The sequence below is a fragment of the Phycodurus eques genome, chromosome 2 (genome assembly GCF_024500275.1).
Source record: "Phycodurus eques isolate BA_2022a chromosome 2, UOR_Pequ_1.1, whole genome shotgun sequence".
NCBI lineage: Eukaryota > Metazoa > Chordata > Actinopteri > Syngnathiformes > Syngnathidae > Phycodurus > Phycodurus eques.
In genome coordinates, this window is record NC_084526.1 from 20,568,443 (window position 1) to 20,588,793 (window position 20,351).

The 20,351-nt window shown below is 40.2% G+C and overlaps 2 protein-coding genes across 3 annotated transcripts in view; one reads left to right on the forward strand and one right to left on the reverse strand.

Moving 5' to 3' along the window:
- pepd (peptidase D) overlaps positions 1 to 16,441 on the forward strand; it is a 38,078-nt gene extending 21,637 nt beyond the window's left edge. Inside the window, exons 9-15 of the mRNA XM_061669482.1 lie at positions 1,525 to 1,571; positions 6,543 to 6,611; positions 9,415 to 9,492; positions 9,675 to 9,823; positions 10,663 to 10,847; positions 10,916 to 11,107; positions 16,132 to 16,441. Of these exons, the coding sequence (XP_061525466.1) occupies positions 1,525 to 1,571; positions 6,543 to 6,611; positions 9,415 to 9,492; positions 9,675 to 9,823; positions 10,663 to 10,847; positions 10,916 to 11,107; positions 16,132 to 16,275 (864 nt within the window). The 3' untranslated portion in view covers positions 16,276 to 16,441. The remainder of the gene's footprint in view (positions 1 to 1,524; positions 1,572 to 6,542; positions 6,612 to 9,414; positions 9,493 to 9,674; positions 9,824 to 10,662; positions 10,848 to 10,915; positions 11,108 to 16,131) is intronic.
- LOC133397965 (thrombospondin type-1 domain-containing protein 4-like) overlaps positions 16,408 to 20,351 on the reverse strand; it is a 40,877-nt gene continuing 36,933 nt past the window's right edge. For both annotated transcript variants that reach the window (XM_061669461.1, XM_061669470.1), the window contains exons 16-17: positions 18,193 to 18,337; positions 16,408 to 18,120 (exon numbers count right to left, since the gene is read on the reverse strand). In XM_061669461.1, coding sequence (XP_061525445.1) covers positions 17,975 to 18,120; positions 18,193 to 18,337 — 291 coding nt within the window. In that variant the 3' untranslated portion in view covers positions 16,408 to 17,974. The remainder of the gene's footprint in view (positions 18,121 to 18,192; positions 18,338 to 20,351) is intronic.

Consider the following 20,351-nt stretch of genomic DNA (forward strand, 5'->3'; position numbering starts at 1 on the left):
CACAGGTAGAATCTCGGCCGGGTCTGTTTTGCGCTTGTCGCTGGTGCCATAAATCCTCACGGAGCCTCGCCTTTCCAGCTGGCCTGAAGGCTACTTAGCCTGCTGGCTAACTAGCTGCTCTCATCATTTTTCACTATGAACTTACTCCCATTAATTCAATCTGCCGCGGTTGCCCCCTTTAGCAATACTCCTTTTTGGCTTCTGTTGTGGCATTTCCATGTTATCGGTCCAGCTCAGTGGAGCTAGGCTAAATGCAAGCTTCCTTCAGTATTTTTTTTATTTTATTTATTATTATTATTTTTTATAAACAAAGTTCATGAAGATCTCAGTGACACTACAATGCATTTATATATATATACAGACCCTTTCTGAAAAATTTGAATATCATGGAAAAGTTTATTTCCATTCAAAAAGTTAAACTTTCATAGATTATAGATTCATGGCCCACAATTTAAACAATTTCAAGTATTTATTTGTTTATTTTTACATAATTTGGACTTCTATCTCATAAAACCCACGAAATCAGGAATTCAAACAATTTGAAAACTGTGAAGAAATCAGAAAATATTTTGCAGGCCATAAATGTTTTAAAGTGTGTGAGTGTCACACACTAATCATCTACTAAACTCAAAGCACCTGCACAGAATATGTCATGTTTGAGACTACAGCAGAATGGTACATGACCACAGAGAGCCAATCACAAGCATCAGCTTTAGAAGAAATTGATATAAAAAAAAAACTGAGCTTTGCTGCTATTTTCCAATTGTAACTAAAATTGTAATCAGAGACATTTCCAAAAGCAACTGTAATTTAATTGCACATTTTCTCTCGGTAATGTAATGTATTGCAATTACTTTATATACACATTGTAATTAAATTTCTAATTCTAGTTACAGCAGAACCTCAGGTTACAAATTTAATTCATTCCATGACTGCATTTGTAACCCAAAACGTTCGTAAACCAAGGTAATGTTTCCTATTGAAATGAATGGTAATGCAATTAATCCGTTCTAGCTGTAGATCAAGGTTTGTGTAATTTTGATCGTTGTGTGGTTAATAATAAATACTGTGCAATATAGAAATGAAAATACAATTTCTGATAATGAAATAACAGTAGGTTCGCAAGCAAATAATCTTTTCGGGTACAGTAATGTTTACATTCACTGTAGTTACTGTTAGACCTAAATGGACACTACCTCCCACAATGCAGCATTGGTTTTGTATTGCATTATGGGATGTGGTGGCCATTAGGTCAAAAAACAAAGATAGCTGAAGCACGGGCCAATTATGTTTATTTCGCTCAAGAAAAAGCACAAATTTCTGAGCCTTCAGCAGCCGTTACAACGATTTGTAAACCGAAAATAGTGAATAACCCGAGGTAAATTTTCTTTCCAGGTCATTTGTAAACTGAGGTTTCATTGTGCATGTAATGAGTTACTCCCCAACACTCGAATAGTTCTTATGGTACAAACATCTTTCTAACCTATTAACAACTAGCATTCTCTATTCTTTTTGTCTTTGTAGATCATGAAAAGTGTGAAACCTGGACAGAAAGAATATGAAATGGAAAGGTAAAGGATTTTTATTTATTTTTTTCCTCAGGACTACGATGTCAGAAATTTAATGACCGCAAACGCAACATACAATGTGAAATGACATCTCTGACAGCATCATTATCTTTGTAAAGGCTGTTTGTTTCTGACAGCTCTTGAATCTCATTTGATTGTATTGTGTACCTAATGAACTGGCCAGTCAGTGTATAATAACTCCATCCATCCATCCATCCATTTTCTGAGCCGCTTCTCCTCACTCGGGTCGTGGCGTGCTGGAGCCTATTCCAGCTAACTTTGGGCAGGAGGCGGGATACACCCTGAACCGGTTGCCAGCCAGTCGCAGGGCACAGACAAACAAACAACCATTCACACTCACATTCACACCTACGGGCAATTTAGAGTCGTCAATTAACCTAGCATGCATGTTTTTTGGGATGTGGGAGGAAACCGGAGTGCCCGGAGAAAACCCACACAGGCACGGGGAGAACATGCAAACTCCACACAGGCGGGGCCAGGGATTGAACCCCGGTCCTCAGAACTGTGAGGCAAACGCTCTAACCAGTCTTCACAGTGCTGCCGTGTATAATAACTGTTATCCAATATATAACAGCACTGGTATAAATAGTAATAGTAAATAGTAGATAGTAGAATGCATAATGTTAAGTTGGCTATTGTCTTTGTCAGTGGAAGGAGAAGTCTATTAGTTAATCAGTCAAATAGTTAGCAAGCTAGCTAGTTAGTCTGAAGTAGTTGGCTAGCTAAGTACTCAGTCAAATCGTTAATTAGTAGGTTGCTTTTTGTTCCTTAGTTAGCTAACTAGTGAAATAGTGGATATAATAAAGTACATTTTAATTAAATAGTTGAGAATTTGTATTTAGTTAGTTGTCTTACTAGTGAGTTTGTCAAGTAGTTAATCAAATGGTTTACAAATGGTCAATGGATAAATGGACAATAAAAGGTGATTCTTCTTCTTCTTACTTTCTAGTTAGTCAGTCACACAGCTCCAACCCCAATTCCAATGAAGTTGGGACGTTGTGTTAAGAAAAATAAAAACAGAATACAATGATTTGCAAATCATGTTCGACCTATATTTAATTGAATACACTACAAAGACAAGATATCCATCCATCCATTTTCAACACCGCTCATCCTGGTTAGGGTCGCAGGGCGCTGGAGCTTATCCCAGCTGACATCGGGCAAAAGGCGGACTACACCCTCAACTGGTCACCAGTCAGTCACAGGGCACATATATACACGGAAAACCATTCGCACTCACATTCACACCGTCACTGAGTGGGAACTGAACCCACACTGCCCGCACCAAAGTCAGGCGAGTGTACCACTACACCATCAGTGACTTAAGACAAGATATTGAATGTTCAAACTGATAAACTTTATTGTTTTTAGGAAATAATCATTAACTTAGAATTTTATGGCTGCAACACGTTCCAAAAAAGGTGGGACAGGTGGCAAAAAAGACTGAGAAAGTTGAGGAATGCTCATCAAACACCTGTTTGGAACATCCCACAGGTGAACAGGCTAATTGGAAACAGGTGGGTGCCATGATTGGGTATAAAAGGCGCTTCCCTGAATTGCCCAGTCATTCACAAGCAAAGATCGGGCGAGGTTCACCTCTTTGTGAACAAGTGAGTGAGAAAATAGCCAAACAGTTTAAGGAAAATGTTCCTCAACGTACAATTGCAAGGAATTTAGGGATTTCATCATCTACGGTCCATAATATCATCAAAAGGTTCAGAGAATCTGAAGAAACGACTGCATGTAAGCAGCAAGGCCTAAATCCAACATGGAATGCCTGTGACCTTCGATCCCCCAGGCGGCACTGCATCAAAAACCGACATCAATGTGTAAAGGCTATCACCACATGGGCTCAGGAACACTTCAGAAAACCAATGTCAGTAAATACGGTTTGGCGCTACATCCGTAAGTGCAACTTGAAACTCTACTATGGCAAAAGCAAAAGCATTTTATCAACAGCACCCAGAAACGCCGCCGGCTTCTCTGGGCCCGAGGTCATCTAAGATGGACTGATGCAAAGTGGAAAAGTGTTCTGTGGTCCGACGAGTCCACAGTTCAAATTGTTTTTGGAAATTGTGGACGTCGTGTCCTCCGGGCCAAAGAGGAAAAGAACCATCCGGACTGTTATGGACGCAAAGTTCAAAAGCCAGCATCTGTGATGGTATGGGGCTGTGTTAGTGCCAATGGCATGGGTAACTTACACATCTGTGAAGGCACCATTAATGCTGAAAGGTACATAAAGGTTTTGGAGAAAAATATGCTGCCATCCAAGCAACGTCTTTTTCGTCCCTGCTTATTTCAGCAAGACAATATCAAACCACATTCTGCACCTATTACAACAGCGTGATTTCATAGTAAAAGAGTGCGGGTACTAGACGGGCCTGCTTGCAGTCCAGACCTGTCTCGTTTATTAAAAATTGTCTTTGTAGTGTATTCAATTAAATATAGGTTGAACATGATTTACAAATGCAGCACGGTGGAGACTGGTTAGAGCGTCAGCCTCACAGCTCTGAGGACCGGGGTTCAATCCCCGGCTCCGCCTGTGTGGAGTATGCATGTTCTCCCCATGCCTGCGTGGGTTTTCTCCGGGCACTCCGGTTTCCTCCCACATCCCAAAAACATGCATGGTAGGTCAATTGAAAACTCTAAATTGCCCGTAGGTGTGAATGTGAGTGCGAATGGTTGTTTTTTTGTATGTGCCCTGTGATTGGCTGGCAACCAGTTCAGGGTGTACCCCGCCTCCTACCCGATGATAGCTGGGATAGGCTCCAGCACGCCCGCGACCCTAGTGAGGAGATGCGGCTCAGAAAATGGATGGATGGATGGATGGATGGATGATTTACAAATCATTGTATTCTGTTTTTATTTATGTTTAACACAACGTCCCAACTTCAAAGGAACTGGGGTTGTAATTTGGTAGGGTGCTGCCGGTTGGTTAGCTAACTAGTGAGTTCGTAGTAGACCTCTAAACACATTAGTCAGTCAAATAACAAGCTAGTTAGACAGTCAGTCAAATAGTTATAGTAAGTTAATCAAATAGGATGTAAAATAATTCACTAGCCAGCAAGCTGGTTGGTTGTCAGTTATTTTGTCAGTCAAATAGTGTATTTAGTCACATTCAGTGCCGTAAAAAAAGTATTGGCCCCCTTCTCAAATTCTTATATTTTTGCATAGTTTCCCACTTTTAAGATCATCAAACAAATGTAAATATCAGGCAAATATGACCCAAGTGAACTTAAAATGCTGTTTTAAAATGGTCATTTATTAAAGAAAAAAAATAACTATTGAAAGTTACCTGGCCCTGTGTGAAAAAGTAATTACCCCCCCCCCCCCTTGTAAAATCATGAATTAATTGTGGCTAATCACAATTTGTGGGTAATTTTCACTAATTACCCCAAGAGAACAGCAATGACTCATCTAGGAGGCCAAAAAGGAACTCGGGACAACTTCGAAAGAACTACAGGCCTCCCTTGCCTCAGTTAAGGTCAGTGTTCATGACCTTAGAGGAGACTGGGCAAAAAATGGCATCCATGGCAGAGTTCCAAGGCGAAAACCACTGCTGACCAAAAAGAACATAAAGGCTCGTCTTACTTTTGCAAAAAATCATCTGAATGATTCCCAAGACTTTTTGAGAATATTATATGGATTGAGGAGATGTAAAATGAGCTTTTTGGAAGGTGTGTGTCTTGTTCCATCTTGCGTAAATGTAGTACATCATTTCAGAAAAAGAACATCACACTAACAGTCAAACATGGTGGTGGTGGTGTGATGGTCTTGGGCTGTTTTGCTCCTTCAGGTTCTGAACAACTTGCTGTGATTGATGAAACCATGAATTCTGCTCTTTAACAGAAAATTCTGGGGGTGAATGTTCAGCCATCAATTTGTGACCTCAAGATGACGTGCACTTGGGTTCTGCAGAAGGATAACAATCCAAAACAAAATCAAGTCAACTTCTGAATGGCTTAAAAAAAAACTAAATGATTGTTTTGAAGTGGCCTAGTCAAAATCCAGACTTGAATCAGATTGAAATGCAGTGGCACGACCTTAAAAAAGCCCTTCATGCTCGAAACCCTCCATTTTTACTGGATTCAAATAATTCTGCAAGGAAGAGTGGGCCAAAATATCTCTATAGAGATGTGAAAAACTCATTGCCAGTTATAGAAAACACCTGAGTTCAGTGGTTACTGGTGGGGATGGGCCTACTGGTTATTTGGTTTAGGGGGCCATTACTTTTTCACACGGGGCCAGATAAATATTTTATAGTTTTTTTTTTGTTCCTTAATAAATGAAATCACCATTTAAAAACAACATTTTAAGTTCACTTGGGTTATATTTCTTATATTTACATTTTAAAGTACATGCCAAAATATAAGAGTGTGAGAAGGGGGCAAATACTTTTTCACAGCACTGTATGTAGTTAGCTATCTCTGTAGTCAGTCAGTCAAATACGTAGATGTTAGGGTACTTAGTGTTAGTTACTTAGTTAGTTAGCCAATTGTAAATCTGTTTAGAACTAGCCACATGCACACCATCATTCTAATTAGTGTTTATCATTATTATTTTATGCGGCACGGTGGACGACTGGTTTGAGCGTCTGCCTCACAGTTCTGAGGACAGGGGTTCAAATCCTGGCCCCGACTGTGTGGAGTTTGCATGTTCTCCTCGTGCATGCGTGGGTTTTTCTCCGGGAAGTCCGGTTTCCTCCCACATCCCGAAAACATGCATGGTAGGTTAATTGAAGACTCTAAATTGCCCGTAGGTGTGAATGTGAGTGCGAATGGTTGTTTATGTGTGCCCTGCGATTGGCTGGCAACCAGTTCAGGGTGTACCCCGCCTCCTGCCCGATGATAGCTTGGATAGGCTCCAGCACACCCGCGACCCTTGTGAGGATAAGCGGCTCAGAAAATGGATGGGTTGTTATTTTATTTTTTCATTATTTTCTTTCTTTTACAGCCTGTTCCAGCACTTCTGTTACACTCAAGGAGGGATGCGGCACACCTCGTACACGTGCATCTGCGGATCGTGAGTGTGCCTTCTGTTTTTTACACACTGGCAATATAAAAAAATAAAATGGGTGACGCTTGTGCTTTAAAGCTTAATTAGTGGCATGGTTACGCATAAACAGTTGCTAATCACACACTGGTCTTCTGTGTATCCAAGGCCGCATGTAATGACCTTTTCTTGGGGATTAGCACTTATTAGCTATGTTTTGTGTTTACACACAAAGCCTTGTCTTGATTACCCACCTGGCCTCTGTCCAAACTTTGCAGTGACATAACATCGTCAGAGGCTATGAAATTTCCATGTTTGACTCTGATTGACAAAAGCTCTTTAGTTCCACTTCACTGTCTTCTGTACCAACATCTAAAGCTAAACTTGTCTTTGCTAATTACAGCTGAACTGCTAAAAGTCCAGCTCCGCTGATGTCGTCGTGAAGTTCCGACCGAACTTTTTCTTTTGGGTCTGCTATACTAACATTGTCATTAACTACCAGAGGACTGTATTTCCTCAGTTAAGGATGTTTAATATCAGAAGAGTTTCACAGCGCTGGGAGACAGACTATGCACGGCGGCTGGAGAGTGTCTGTTGACCCCGAGTTTATTCCCTCCTCTTATCCTGTGTGACACAGTCTCAGCACTTTTCCTATGTGTAGCGCAACTGTCTTGACTGGTTTTATCTAATATGAGCAAGCATAGGGTGCGACAAATGGAGGAATTCAAGGCCATAGCAGTGGAACGTTTACAGCAGTAAACAACTAAGACTCAAGCCTGAACCTATCTAAGGCATATGCCTGAAGGAGGCCCATCCTAACATCATCCAATTCGGAATTTGAGCCTTATTTTCACCCAGAAAATGCCTGTGATTGCACGTCAGTTACATAATTAGGGATCCCGTTTGATGTCCGTCCCGCATCTGGGACGCACAAAAATGAGCATGGACGTATAAACTAAAATGAATCTGCGTCCGAGGACACAATGCTATGGATTAAATTTTTCCGATGTAGTGCTGGAAATCCGGCGTATGATTTTTATCAGGACTCTAGAGTGCGACTAATTTGGTCACATATGTGCTCTAACTTCTGAATGGTGCTGCTTTAAAAAAAAAAAAAAAAAAAAAGGGAGCGCAGGTCCACCTGTGCACCCAACCATTCAAGGAAGAAATGTGACTTGATAACAAAAAACTCATCCAGTCTCGAAACCAATCAGAGACCGTAAAGTGCGGGATCGGACCCTACCACCCTCCCTCTGAATGACCGTATCCGTGTCTGTGTGTGTGCGAGCGCGCGTTTGTGTGGTTTTCAAATACAGGCACTAGCGTAGTAAATATCTTCAAAGCTACGCTTTCTGACGACGAGCCGGTAGCTGCAAAGTTATAGAAAGTTGAGTGGCATAATTGGAATTAGTTCCAAAGCCTAATGCTACTGCGATGATGTGGGAACATTTTGGATTCAAGCCAGATGAACGCAGCCGTCCCGCTAACTCTTTGCCCAAATAATGCAAATACAGACATGCCAACATATATGGTGCGCATATGCTCATATTATATACAGTATAGCGTACTCACTATATTCAGAGATGTAGCCATTGAACATATTGACAAAGAAGTGTTTAAAGAAAGGCTGCAGACTTTTTAAAAGTAGTACAAAACTGTTTGCTTTGAACTACTCGTGCGTTTATGTTGCTATACTTTGCACTTTTTCTTAACCAACTGTAAACTTGATTGGCAGTATATTGCCTGTTAAGGCACTAACGACCCTTTATACCTCTGTGCCAAATGTTTATTTGTTCAGTGCAATTTATGTGAACAGAGCCTGAGTGTGTTTTATTTATATTTTTTGTTTATCGAAGATTTTTTAGTTATTATACAAAGTTACAATTCCACTGTTCAATATATTCTTAGAGTTAATTGTTCTCAAAAGGATGTACTTGGATTATTATGCTCTAATATCAGTGGCATAAAAAAAACATCAACAATACTATTGTTTGTCATGATAGTTTTGGGGAAAATAATCCTAAAAAATTAAAAAACTAAACATATATTGAGAGAGAGAGAGAGCAATGGATAACACAAAAATATTGTACAGTGTAAAAAACAGAGTAACCCCTGAAATACAAATCTACAATATAGTGGGACAGCAAAGCAAGAACCGTGATATAGCGGAGGATTACTGTATCTGTATTCTATGATAAGTTGCAGAGACTCATTGTTTCCAGACATGTGTATCCTGGAACTCACATATTTTCAAGTGTAAAATGGTCTATGCATAATGTTAACAAATGACATCAAAAAAAGTTTGTGCTTCGGGGTATTAACAGTGATTAACTTATTTTTACCGTAAGCTAGCTTTCTACCAAGTTAGTAGCTCAAACAAAGGCACACCAATAATCGACAGTAGTGCTTCTTGTTCGCTGAAACTTGAACCGTTTAATTTTTCCTCTGTAGCATGCTGTAGGGCTGACTAGCAGATGTTTACAGACTCAAATTCTAACGCCATGGGTTCCACGCCTGTGGAACCCGGAAGTACTTGAGGTGGCCGGATTTCTTTGCTGGAAGCCCCGTCCCGTTGCTGGCATTAACCCAATTATAAATGTAAAAACCTGTGATGCGACCACATTGAAATTGTTATTGCAGTAAAGTCAAGTTTGGAGTGATGAGGGTTAACTTCTTTTTAAATTCGTATGACATCTTTGAATGCTAAACTGTTATTTCAAACCTGTTGCATTAATACCGCGGTCACCTTGTTAATGAAACCCTTTATTTCAAAGTCAACTCTGGTGTTTTGACATCTTTCATGTAGTGTCACTTTTGACTATGTGACCCACAGGGGCAACAATTCTTCTGTTCTGCACTACGGTCACGCTGGGGCTCCCAATGACAAAACCATAATGGACGGCGACATGTGGTGAGTGGTGTCGTTTTATTTAGTTATTTTTAGTTGTCCAAAACTACCTGTGCACTATATAAAAGTGTTACAATGGTGACAATTGGTCCTTGGAACAGATTCATTATATTTCCATTTTAGGGAAAAAAAATTAAAATCCTACCAAATTGAAAGACATTTTGTTTTCATGTCCTCTCCTCCAGTTTGTTCGACATGGGCGGTGAATACTACTGCTACTCGTCAGACATCACATGCTCGTTCCCCGCCAACGGCAAATTTACCACTGACCAGAGAGCCATCTATGAGGCGGTCCTAAAGGCCTCCAGAACAGTCATGGCTGCCATCAGACCAGGTAATACCACTACTACTAATAATAATAACGACAATGTAAACGACCGATTATCAAATCAATTTGATCTCATACTCCTTGTGCTACTCCAAAATAATAGTCCAACAAATGAAAAATCCAACTTGATTATTGGAAAACTATCAACAGGTAACAGATTTACATAATATAATCAAAACAGCGGTGGGTGCAGTTCTGGGGAATTAAGAAGATGCAAAATGTTTCTTGTTAGTTTAAAATGACTTACTTTAATCGTCATGATCCCTTGCAGTGGCGAAAGGTCTGTTGAAGCCGGTCTCTGTGTCGGAAAATGCGTACTCCATGCTGGCGAGCATCATTTTCTACTACTAGCTAGTTACCTTAGCTGCTGGTTAGCGGTAGCTCTTGTCAGTCATTTACCACAATATGTTGAATGAATCTTGTATAACTTTATCCAATTCATTTGCCGCTGTAGCTGTCTGCCATGAACGTTCGTGTAGCTTCTAATCATGGGACGTGTCGTTCTGCAGAGGTTCTTGTCTCAGCAGAGACGTTACGTATTATACGCTACTGTACAACTGCGCATTACTGTAATGAAACGCACCAGAAGTAAACAAGGAGGTGGCCAGATGACTTTATTCATTCCAGCTCCTGCCAGAATAATATACGAGAGTTCATTCTCTTCCAATCGAATGTGAAAATTTCAATTCAATATTGTTTTTTTCATTGGAATTTGCGAATTGATTTGAATGGCGAATACATTATTCCTAGCCCTAGTAATAACTGATGTGGAAAAATATATGTATGGAATGAGTAATTACTAATTTAACAGAGATTTGACCATGTGAAAACGTTCCTATGTCCAGGCGTGAAGTGGACCGACATGCACCGTTTGGCTGACCAGATCCACCTGGAGGAGCTGGTGAAGGTGGGCATCCTGAAGGGCAGCGTGGAAGACATGATGAAAGTCCACCTCGGCGCCGTTTTCATGCCTCATGGCCTGGGACACCTGCTGGGCATCGACGTGCATGATGTGGGCGGCTACCCCGAGGTGAGAGCGCCTTCGTAGGCAGATGTCGAGAATCCGTTGGATCGCGCTGTAACGTGGCTGTCCCGCAGGGAGTGGAGCGCGTCAACGAGCCTGGGCTGAAGAGTCTACGGATGGGACGCCTGGTCCGGGAACGCATGGTGCTCACCGTGGAGCCTGGTATCTACTTCATCAACCACCTCCTAGATCAGGCCCTGGACGACCCCACAAAGAGCTGCTTCATCAACAACCAAGTGCTCAGTCGCTTCAGAGGCTTTGGTGGGGTCAGTACATTCCTTCCACCAAAGCCGATAGCAGGAGTTTGGATATTGATTGTTGTTTATTTCAGTCAAAAGGTTATTTAACAATTTATGTAGCCATTTAGTCAGTCAAATAGTTGTTTCGTTAGTTATCTAGTCAGTCAATCAATCCAATACACATTTTGTCAGTCAAATAGTTAAAGCCATGCAAGTAGCTAGTTAGTCTATCAAAAAGTGAAAGTCAATTGTGAGTTGGTTAGGTAGCTAGTCAAATTGTTATTGCGTTATTAGTTACTTAGTAAGTAACTAGCCAAAAAAATGTCTAGTAAATTCGACACACCACAGAAAAGAGTAATAACATGACGGATATAACATATATATATAATATACATATAATAACATAAAAAAAAATAATAATAATAATAAAATATATAATATATAAATATATATATATATATATATATATATATATATATATATTATATATAAATATATAAAAAAAATTGCAATATGAAATCAGGCTTCAAAATGGTCAAGAATTGAGACATTATTTTAGCTTCCAGACGCTGTGGGCGTGTCGCTGGGTGCTTTGAAAATACCGCCTCCAGCTGTCAATCAAATACTTCTGTCCCAGCTCCTATCTATCTGCAAGGCAAAGAGCGATGCACATAACACGTTTTCACAGGCCGCAGAGAATCATTCTGCCCCTTTGTTCCCACTGAAATTCAGCGGGCTGTTAATCGACAGACGGACTTTTCAGCCGTGACGATTTGCGAAGAGGAGGTGGGGGGCTTCCTTGTTGCATGCATTGCGCCAATCTCTTGACGTCACGAGGATAGTTTTTAGCCCCGCCCACAAAATCAGTCAAAATTAGGTGAAAAACAGTTTTAAGCCATATCTCAACAATTCAGTACTATATTGTTCTCAGTGCACGTTATGTATTTACAACCCCAATTCCAATGAAGTTGGGACGTTGTCTTAAAGATAAATAAAAACAGAATACAATGATTTGCCAATCATGTTCGACCTATATTTAATTGAATACACTACAAAGACAAGATATTTAATGTTCAAACTGATAAACTTGATTGTTTTTGGCAAATAATCATTAACTTAGAATTTTATGGCTGCAACACGTTCCAAAAAAAGCTGGGACAGGGTCATGTTTACCACTGTGTTACGTCACCTTTTCTTTTAACAACATTCAATAAACGTTTGGGGACTGAGGACTCTAATCGTTGAAGCTGTGTAGGTGGAATTGTTTCCGATTCTTACTTGATGTACAGCTTCAGCTGTTCAACAGTCCGAGGTCTCCGTTGTCGTATTTTACGCTTCATAACACACACATTTTCAATAGGAGACAGGTCTGGACTGTAGGCAGGCCAGTCTAGTACTCGCACGTTTTTACTACAAAGCCACACTGTTGTAACACGTGCAGAATGTGGTTTGGCATTGTCTATATATATATAAGCAGGGGCGTCCATGAAAAAGACGTTGCTTGGATGGCAGCATATGTTTCTCCAAAACCTTCATGTACCTTTCAGCATTAATGGTGCCTTCACAGATGTGTAAGTTACCCATGCCATTGGCACTAACGCAGCCCCATACCATCACAGATGCTGGCTTTTGAACTTTGCGTCCGGAGGACACGACGTCCACAATTTCCCAAAACAATTTGAATTGTGGACTCATCTAACCACAGAACCACTTTGCATCAGTCCGTCTTAGATGAGCTCGGGCCCAGAGAAGCCGGCGCCATTTCTGTGTGTTGTTGATAAATGGCTTTTGCTTTGCATAGTAGAGTTTGAAGGTGCTTTTACGGATGTAGCGCCGAAGTGTATTTAATGACATTGGTTTCCTGAAGTGTTCCTGAGCCCATGTGGTGATATCCTATACACATTGATGTCGGTTTTTGATGCAGTGCCGCCTGCGGGATCGAAGTTCACGGGTTTTCAATGTTGATTTTCGGCCTTGTCGCTTGCATGCAGCGATTATTTCAAACTGTTTTGACTATTTTCTCACGCACTTGTTCACAAAGCGGTGAGCCTCGCCCCATCTTTGCTTGTGAATGACTGAGCAATTCAGGGAAGCGCCCTTTATACCCAATCATGGCACCCACCTGTTCCCAATTAGCCTGTTCACCTGTGGGATGTTCCAAACAGGTGTTTGATGAGCATTCGTCAACTTTCTCAGTCTTTTTTGCCACCTGTCACAGCTTTTTTGGAACGTGTTGCAGCCATAAAATTCAAAGTTAATGATTATTTGCTCAAAACAAAATAGTTTATCAGTTTGAACATTAAGTATCTTGTCTTTGTAGTGTATTCAAATAATAGGTTGAACATGATTTGCAAATCATTGTATTCTGTTTTTATTTATGTTTTACACAACATCCCAACTTCATTGGAATTAGGGTTGTAGAAACAAAACAAGGATTTACGTTTTGGGGCACTTTAAAGTCGTTTAGATAAGTAGCTAGCTAGTCAAGCTGTCGTTACTGTGTTAATTACTCTCTAGGTATCTAGTCAGTAAGTCAAATAGTTACTTGGGTAGTTAGTCAAATATGAAATATTTGATATTTGACCTACTGAGTTTGCTTAGCTTGCTTGCCAGCTTGTGAGTCAAATACAGTAAGGTGGTTAGTCAGTTAGAGACCAAACTACTTAAGTCAGTCAAATGTGTTGAAGTTACTGAGGTATTTAGCTTCTTAGCTAGTAAATAATTCGGTCAAGTGGTTGATGTTAGTTAGTCAAATAGCTTAACTTAGCTAGCTAGCTAGTTAGTTCGTCGTCCCGTGTTAAAGTAAGTTAGATAGCTAGTTTATATAGTTCGAAAAATGTGTAATGTGATTTGGTTGGTTGGTTACTAGGTTAGTTGGGAAGTTAGTCAAATAGTTGACTAGCTAACCTGTTAACTAATGAGTGAGTCAGCTAGTTAGTAAGATGGTTGGATGAGTGAACAAACCGTTAAGTAGTTTATGTAGCTACCCAGAACAATTCGTGACCTGACTAATTAGTCAGTCAGTCAAATATTTCATTGGTGAGGTAATCAGTCAAATAGTTAGTTGATAAAGTAGTTAGCTTGCTTGTTGTCAGTTGTTGTCAGCCGTGCATCCGCATAAAGAATTTCCAGTGTAAAGGTCAGCCGTCATGACAGTTTCCGCTGTCAACATTTTACAAGCTACTGGGATACTATCTGACTGAATGATAACCTCTGTCATTGAATGTGTGATAACCTGGGATTGTTCAATAGCTATAGTCTATAGTTTGGTGCTAGTATAAACCCCAATTCCAATGAAGTTGGGACATAATAAAATGCAGAATACAATGATTTGCAAATCCTTTTCAACCTATACTCAATTGAATACACTACAAAGACAATATATTTATTGTTAAAACTGATAACTTCGTTGTTGTTTTTGGTGAATTAAATTTTCCATCCAAATTTGATGCCTGTAACACATTCCAAAAACATTTGGACAGGGGCATGTTTAACACTGTGTTACATTACCTTTCCTTTTAGCAACAAAAAGTGTTTGAGAACTAAGGACACTAATTGTTGAAGCTTTTTAGGTGAAATTCTTTCCCATTCCTGCTTTTTATACAACTTCAGTTGCTCAACAGTCCGCTGTCTCCTTTGTCGTATTTTGCACTTCATAATGCACCACACATTTTCAATGGGAGACAGGTTTGGGCTGCTGCTCCCGTTTATTGTCCCCACTCTTTTACTACACTGTTATAGCACATGCAGAATATGGCTTGGCATTGTCTTGGTGAAATAAGCAGGGATGTCCCTGAAAAAGAAGTTGCTTGGATGCCAGCTTGCATATGTACCTTTCAGCATAAATGATGCTACCACATGTTACCCATGCCATGAGGACACAATGTCCATGATTTCCAAAAGCAATTTGAAATGTGGTCATCTCAGATGACCTCGGGCCCAGAGAAGACAGAGGCATTTCTGGGTATGCTTTTGTTTTGCATGGTAGAGTTTAACTTGCATTTGTAGATGTAGCAACCAGTGTTAATTTTGATAGCAAATTTTGTTTTAGTCCTTTGACTATAATGTAATTTAGTTTAAGACCACAGCACACATTTCCACTTTATATCATCCATCCCAAATGACCTCGGACCCAGAGAAGCTGGCAGCATTTCTGAGGTGTTGTTGACATATGGCTTTCGCTTTGCATGGTTGAGTTTTAAGTTGCGTTTGTAGATGAAGCGATGAACTGTGTTAACTGAGATTGTTGTTTTTTTTTAAGTGCATATGTGGCAATGTCCTTTACACAATGATGCCGGTTTTTAATGCAGAGCCGCCTGAGGGATCGAAGTTTCTCAGGCATTCAGTGTCTCTCGATCATATTATGATGATATGGACCGTAAATGATGAAATCCCTAAATTCCTTGCAATTGTACGTTGAGAAACATTGATCTTAAACTGTTGGAGTATTTGCTCACACAGTTGTTCACAAAATGAACCTCACCCCATCATTGCTAGTGAGCAGCAGCTCCTTTTATACCCAATAATGACACTCACCTGTTTCCAAATTAACCTGTTCCACCTGTGGAATGTTCCAAAAAGGATTAGATATTATTTTTATTTTTTTTTGCATTGCTCAGCTTTCCCAGTCTTTTGTTTCCCCTCTCCCAGCTTTTTGGGAACGTGATGCAGGCATCAATTTCAAAATGAGAGATTATTTGCTAAAAAGCAATACCGTCCGTCTTTGTAACTTAATTTTGGTTGAAAAAGATTTGCAAATCATTGTATTGTTTTTGTGTTTTACACTATATCCCAACTTCATTAGAATTGGGGTTTGTGCTGTCAAAGGAGAGGAGATAGCTCTCAGCAGCAACACTGTTGTGAATTTAAACGTTGACAACCGGAAGTTAACATGCCAGCTTTGCGGATGCAGGAATTGAAGTCAATCCTGGAATCCCAATTCCTTGGTCTGCACTCTATTGTGTTTCATGCTAATAAGTATAATGTTTATGTTGTGTGTAAACATTTAGTGTGTTTCCATTGATTGTGTCCCATTTAAACCATCTTGGCAGGTTCGCATCGAAGACGACATTGCCGTCACCGCGGACGGCATTGAGCTGCTTACCTGTGTGCCAAGGAACGTGGATGAGATTGAGGCCTTTATGAGCAACTCTGACAAACCTTTCAGCCCGCTCGTGTCCAGCCAAAAATGTTGATCCACAACTCTCTATACATAATAAAACTAAACAATCAACCAACACAGGATGAACACATACAAGTTTGATCATGATGCAGTTGAACACAAACATTTACATGAATTAGTATTAAAATACACAAAACAAATGCTGTACAAATGAATAAAATTTAATTTTTGCAAATATGGATGGATGGCTGTTGTCTTATCATTCACAGGGTGCACTTGCTGATAATGGCCACTAGATGCCACTCTTGTCACACAGGGAAAGTGTGCCCTATATTCTATACGTATACTATTTTATTTACACACAAATATGTATACATATATATGTTTTGGGGTTAGCTAGACAGTCAAATAGTTAAAGGAAAATGGTTACTTTGCGAGCTATCTAATTAGTACGTCAGTCCATTACTGGTATTTTTTAAAGAGCCAAAACGTGTTTTCAACAAGAGTATGAAGGTCCCTGAACGTATCATAATATACAGTATATTTATAGCTGTGTGCTCAGAAGGGAGGGGAAAAGGGTTGGTGAATAAGTTAATGGAGCAAAGATGTATGGTAATCCATGGCGCAGCAGTTCCAGCATTTTGGAATGCAACCTCCCCCCGGGAATTGAACATTAATATTTGGGAGCAATATACCAGGAGGCCACCATTGGTACATAAGCGAAAGCAAAACAAATATTTTTAACAGCATTTTCTCCATGGAGAGATGCATAAATAAATAGTGTTCTTAAACAGTCGTTTTAACAAATAAAAATTAAACAAGCTTAGATATTTACATTCAAGTCAGGAGTGTCCATGTGCGTTTGCTTTTGTCTGCTTTTCATCTTAAAGATTGTGATGCTGCATTTAAGAAAACTGGGAAATCCAAAATTTTAATTTCACGCATTATAAAGTGTCTCAAAGTCTGGAGTTCCACAGAGTTCCAACCAAATAGTAGCCAATCAATGAATCCCAATAGACAAACGTCACACAAAGACTCATTTAGACTAAATTTATATTTACATATTGGTGGAATTAAAAAGTTAGTTAGCTATCCTGGCAGTCAGGCAAACACTTAAAATAGTAAGTTCGTTCGTTTGTTAAATAGTTAAAGTTAGCTATTTATTCATGAAATAGTAAAATAATTATTGGTTAGCTATTGAACTAATTTAGCAGTCAGATAAATATTTCATTAATTGACTTAGTCAATTAGTAAGAGAGCGTTAGACAGTCAGTCTACCAGCTAGCTAGTTAATCTGTAAAATAGTGTGATAGCTCGCTCGTCAGTTAACTACTTGATGGTGTTAAATTAGGTGTCTAAGCAGTTTGTTAGTCAATCAGTCAAATAATTAGACAAATAGTTAAAGTAAGTAAAATAGTTAATTTTGTTTGCTAGTTAGTACGTCAGACATTAGTTTGTCAACTAGTTAAGGTAGTGAGTTAGTTGTTTAGGTTGCTAGTTAGTCATTTAAATGGTCAAATAGTTGGCTCGTCAGTCAGGTAGTTCGCTAGCTAGTTGTCAGCTGGTTGTGGAGGCTGGACTTTGTAGACTCCAAATGGGATACATCTAAAATCCCAGTGTTCTTGAATACATCATCAGGACAGCTCCGACCAATAACTGAATAGATTAACAGGTGCCATGTTGCTTTTTCCTCGATTTGTCCCGTCCATCTGGTGAGCGGTTTCCGGTCCTTTCCAGCACGCAAATGTTTCTACTTCCTGTCCCAACGAGCATTAGCTGCGTCCCCTGTGGACCACCGAGTGTCTGTGAGGGTGGCGCGAGCACGATGCGCAGCAAGTCTTCTTGTAGTAGTCGTAGACGCACAGGCGAGCCTGGACCACCACGTTGCAGTTGTAGTACTCGTCTTTGCAGTGCTCGTCTGCAATGGGAACGTCACAGAGATCAGAGACCGAATAACGCAAACTAATTGGTGCCCCTTTTTAGGACCGACCTATTTGAGGTATGCAAGGTTCAGGGTTGCAGTCTTCCCGTTCGGCCGGTTTGAGCCGTTCCTCACAGCCGGTGCTGGACTGCATGTCTTCGGATAGACAACGCACCTCACGCACACGAAATCCTCCCTCGCATGTTTTGGAGCACTGCATGGACCAGAAAGTGACATTTAATAAACCTCTAAATTTACGCTTTAAATATCTGTCCTCATGAAACTACTTCTGCATGAAATACATATACAGTCCCTTCCAAAGGTATTGGAACGGAAAGGTCAAATCCTTTGTTTTTTGTTGTATACTGAAGCCATTTGGGTTTCAGATCAAAAGATGGATATGAGACAAAAGTTCAGGATTCCAGGTTTTATTTCATGGTATTTACATCTAGATGTATTAAACAACTCATGACAAGGGACCTTTTGTTTGAACACACCCACTTTTCAAGTGAGCAAAAGTATTCGAACATGTGGCTCATAGGTGTTTCTAGTTGCTCAGGTGTTTCCTTTTAGATTGAGTTCTTAAACATTAGATAGTGCTTGTTTTTGGCTTTGGGTTTCACCTGTGAAAACTGCATTTGCTGTTAAGCAAACATGAAGATCAGAGAACTGTCTATGGGAGAAAAGCAAACCATTGTGAAGCTGAGAGAAGAGTGAAAATCGGTCAGAGCTATTGCACAAACATTGGGCATAGCCAATACAACAATTTGTCCTGAAAAAGAAAGAAACTACTGATGCAACAGACATCGAACAGGTCGGCCAAGGGTATCAACAGCAATTGATGACAGAAACATTGTGAGAGCTGTGAAGAAACACCCAAAGATAGCAGTCAGTGACATCACTACCAACCTCCACGGGGCAAGGGTGAGGGGATCACAATCCCCTGTTTGAAGAAGACTTCGAGAGAAGAAATATACAGGCCATACCACAAGATGCAAACCACTCATCAGCAAAAAGAATCAGAAGGCCAGATTGGATTTTGCAGAGAAGTGCTGAGATGAGCCCCAAAAGTTTGGGAGCAAAGTTTTATGCACTGATGAGACCAATAATTGACCTCTACCAAAGTGATGGAAAGGCCAAAGTATGGCGAAAGAAAGGATCTGCTTATGATCCAAAACACACAAGCTCATCTGTGAAGCATGATGGAAGTAATGTCATGGCTTGGGCTCGCATGGCTGCTTCCGGAACGGGTTCACTCGTCTTTATTGATGATGTAACTCATGATGGTAGCAGCAGAACGAATTCTGAAATTGACAAAACCATTTTGTCTGGCACTTTATAGAAAAATGCATCCAAACTAATCATGAGACGCTTCATCATGCAACAAGACAATGACCCAAAACACACTGCCAACACAACAAAGGACTTCATCAGGGAGAAAAAGTGGTAGGTCAGACCGGACCTTAACCAAATAGAGCATGTATTTTGGGTTCTGAAGAGGAGACTAAAGGGTGAAACCCTCAGAAACAAACAAGAACTGAAAGAGGCTGCAGTAAAGTCCTGGAAAGGCATTTCAAATGAAGAATGTCTGTCAATGGGTCGCAGGGTTGATGCAGTTATTGCAAGTAAGGGTTGTGCCACCAAATATTAAATGTTATTCACTTTAAGTGAATTTAATAATGTCTTTTCCAATACTTTTGCTCACTTGAAAAGTGCGTGGCTTCAAACAAAAGGTGGTCTGTCCTGAGTTATTTAACACATCTAGATGACCTTGAAATAAAAGCTGGAATTCTGAAATTTTGTCTCATATTCATCTTTTGATCTGAAACCCAAATGTCTTCAGTTTTCAACAAAAACAAAGGAATTGACCTTGCCGTTCCAATACTTTTGGAGGGGACTGTATTTTGGGTGGTTTTAAGACCTGTGATTCAATTAGTTTATAAACTGTTATCATTTCAGTGGTGAGCAGTGGCGGCTGGTCGTTCGAGGGCTGCCGTCCCACCACTGACATTAGCCAACAAATTACTTTCCTTGAAGACAAAAACGGAAATACAAATGCAAATACGGTGGTCGACTGGTGAGCACATCCGCCTCACATTTCTGAGGACCGGGGTTCAAATCCCAGCCACGACTGTATGGAGTTTGCATGTTCTCCCCGTGCCTGGGATATCCTGGACGAAAACCTGCTCCAGAGTGCTCAGAACCTCAGACTGGGCTGAAGGTTCACC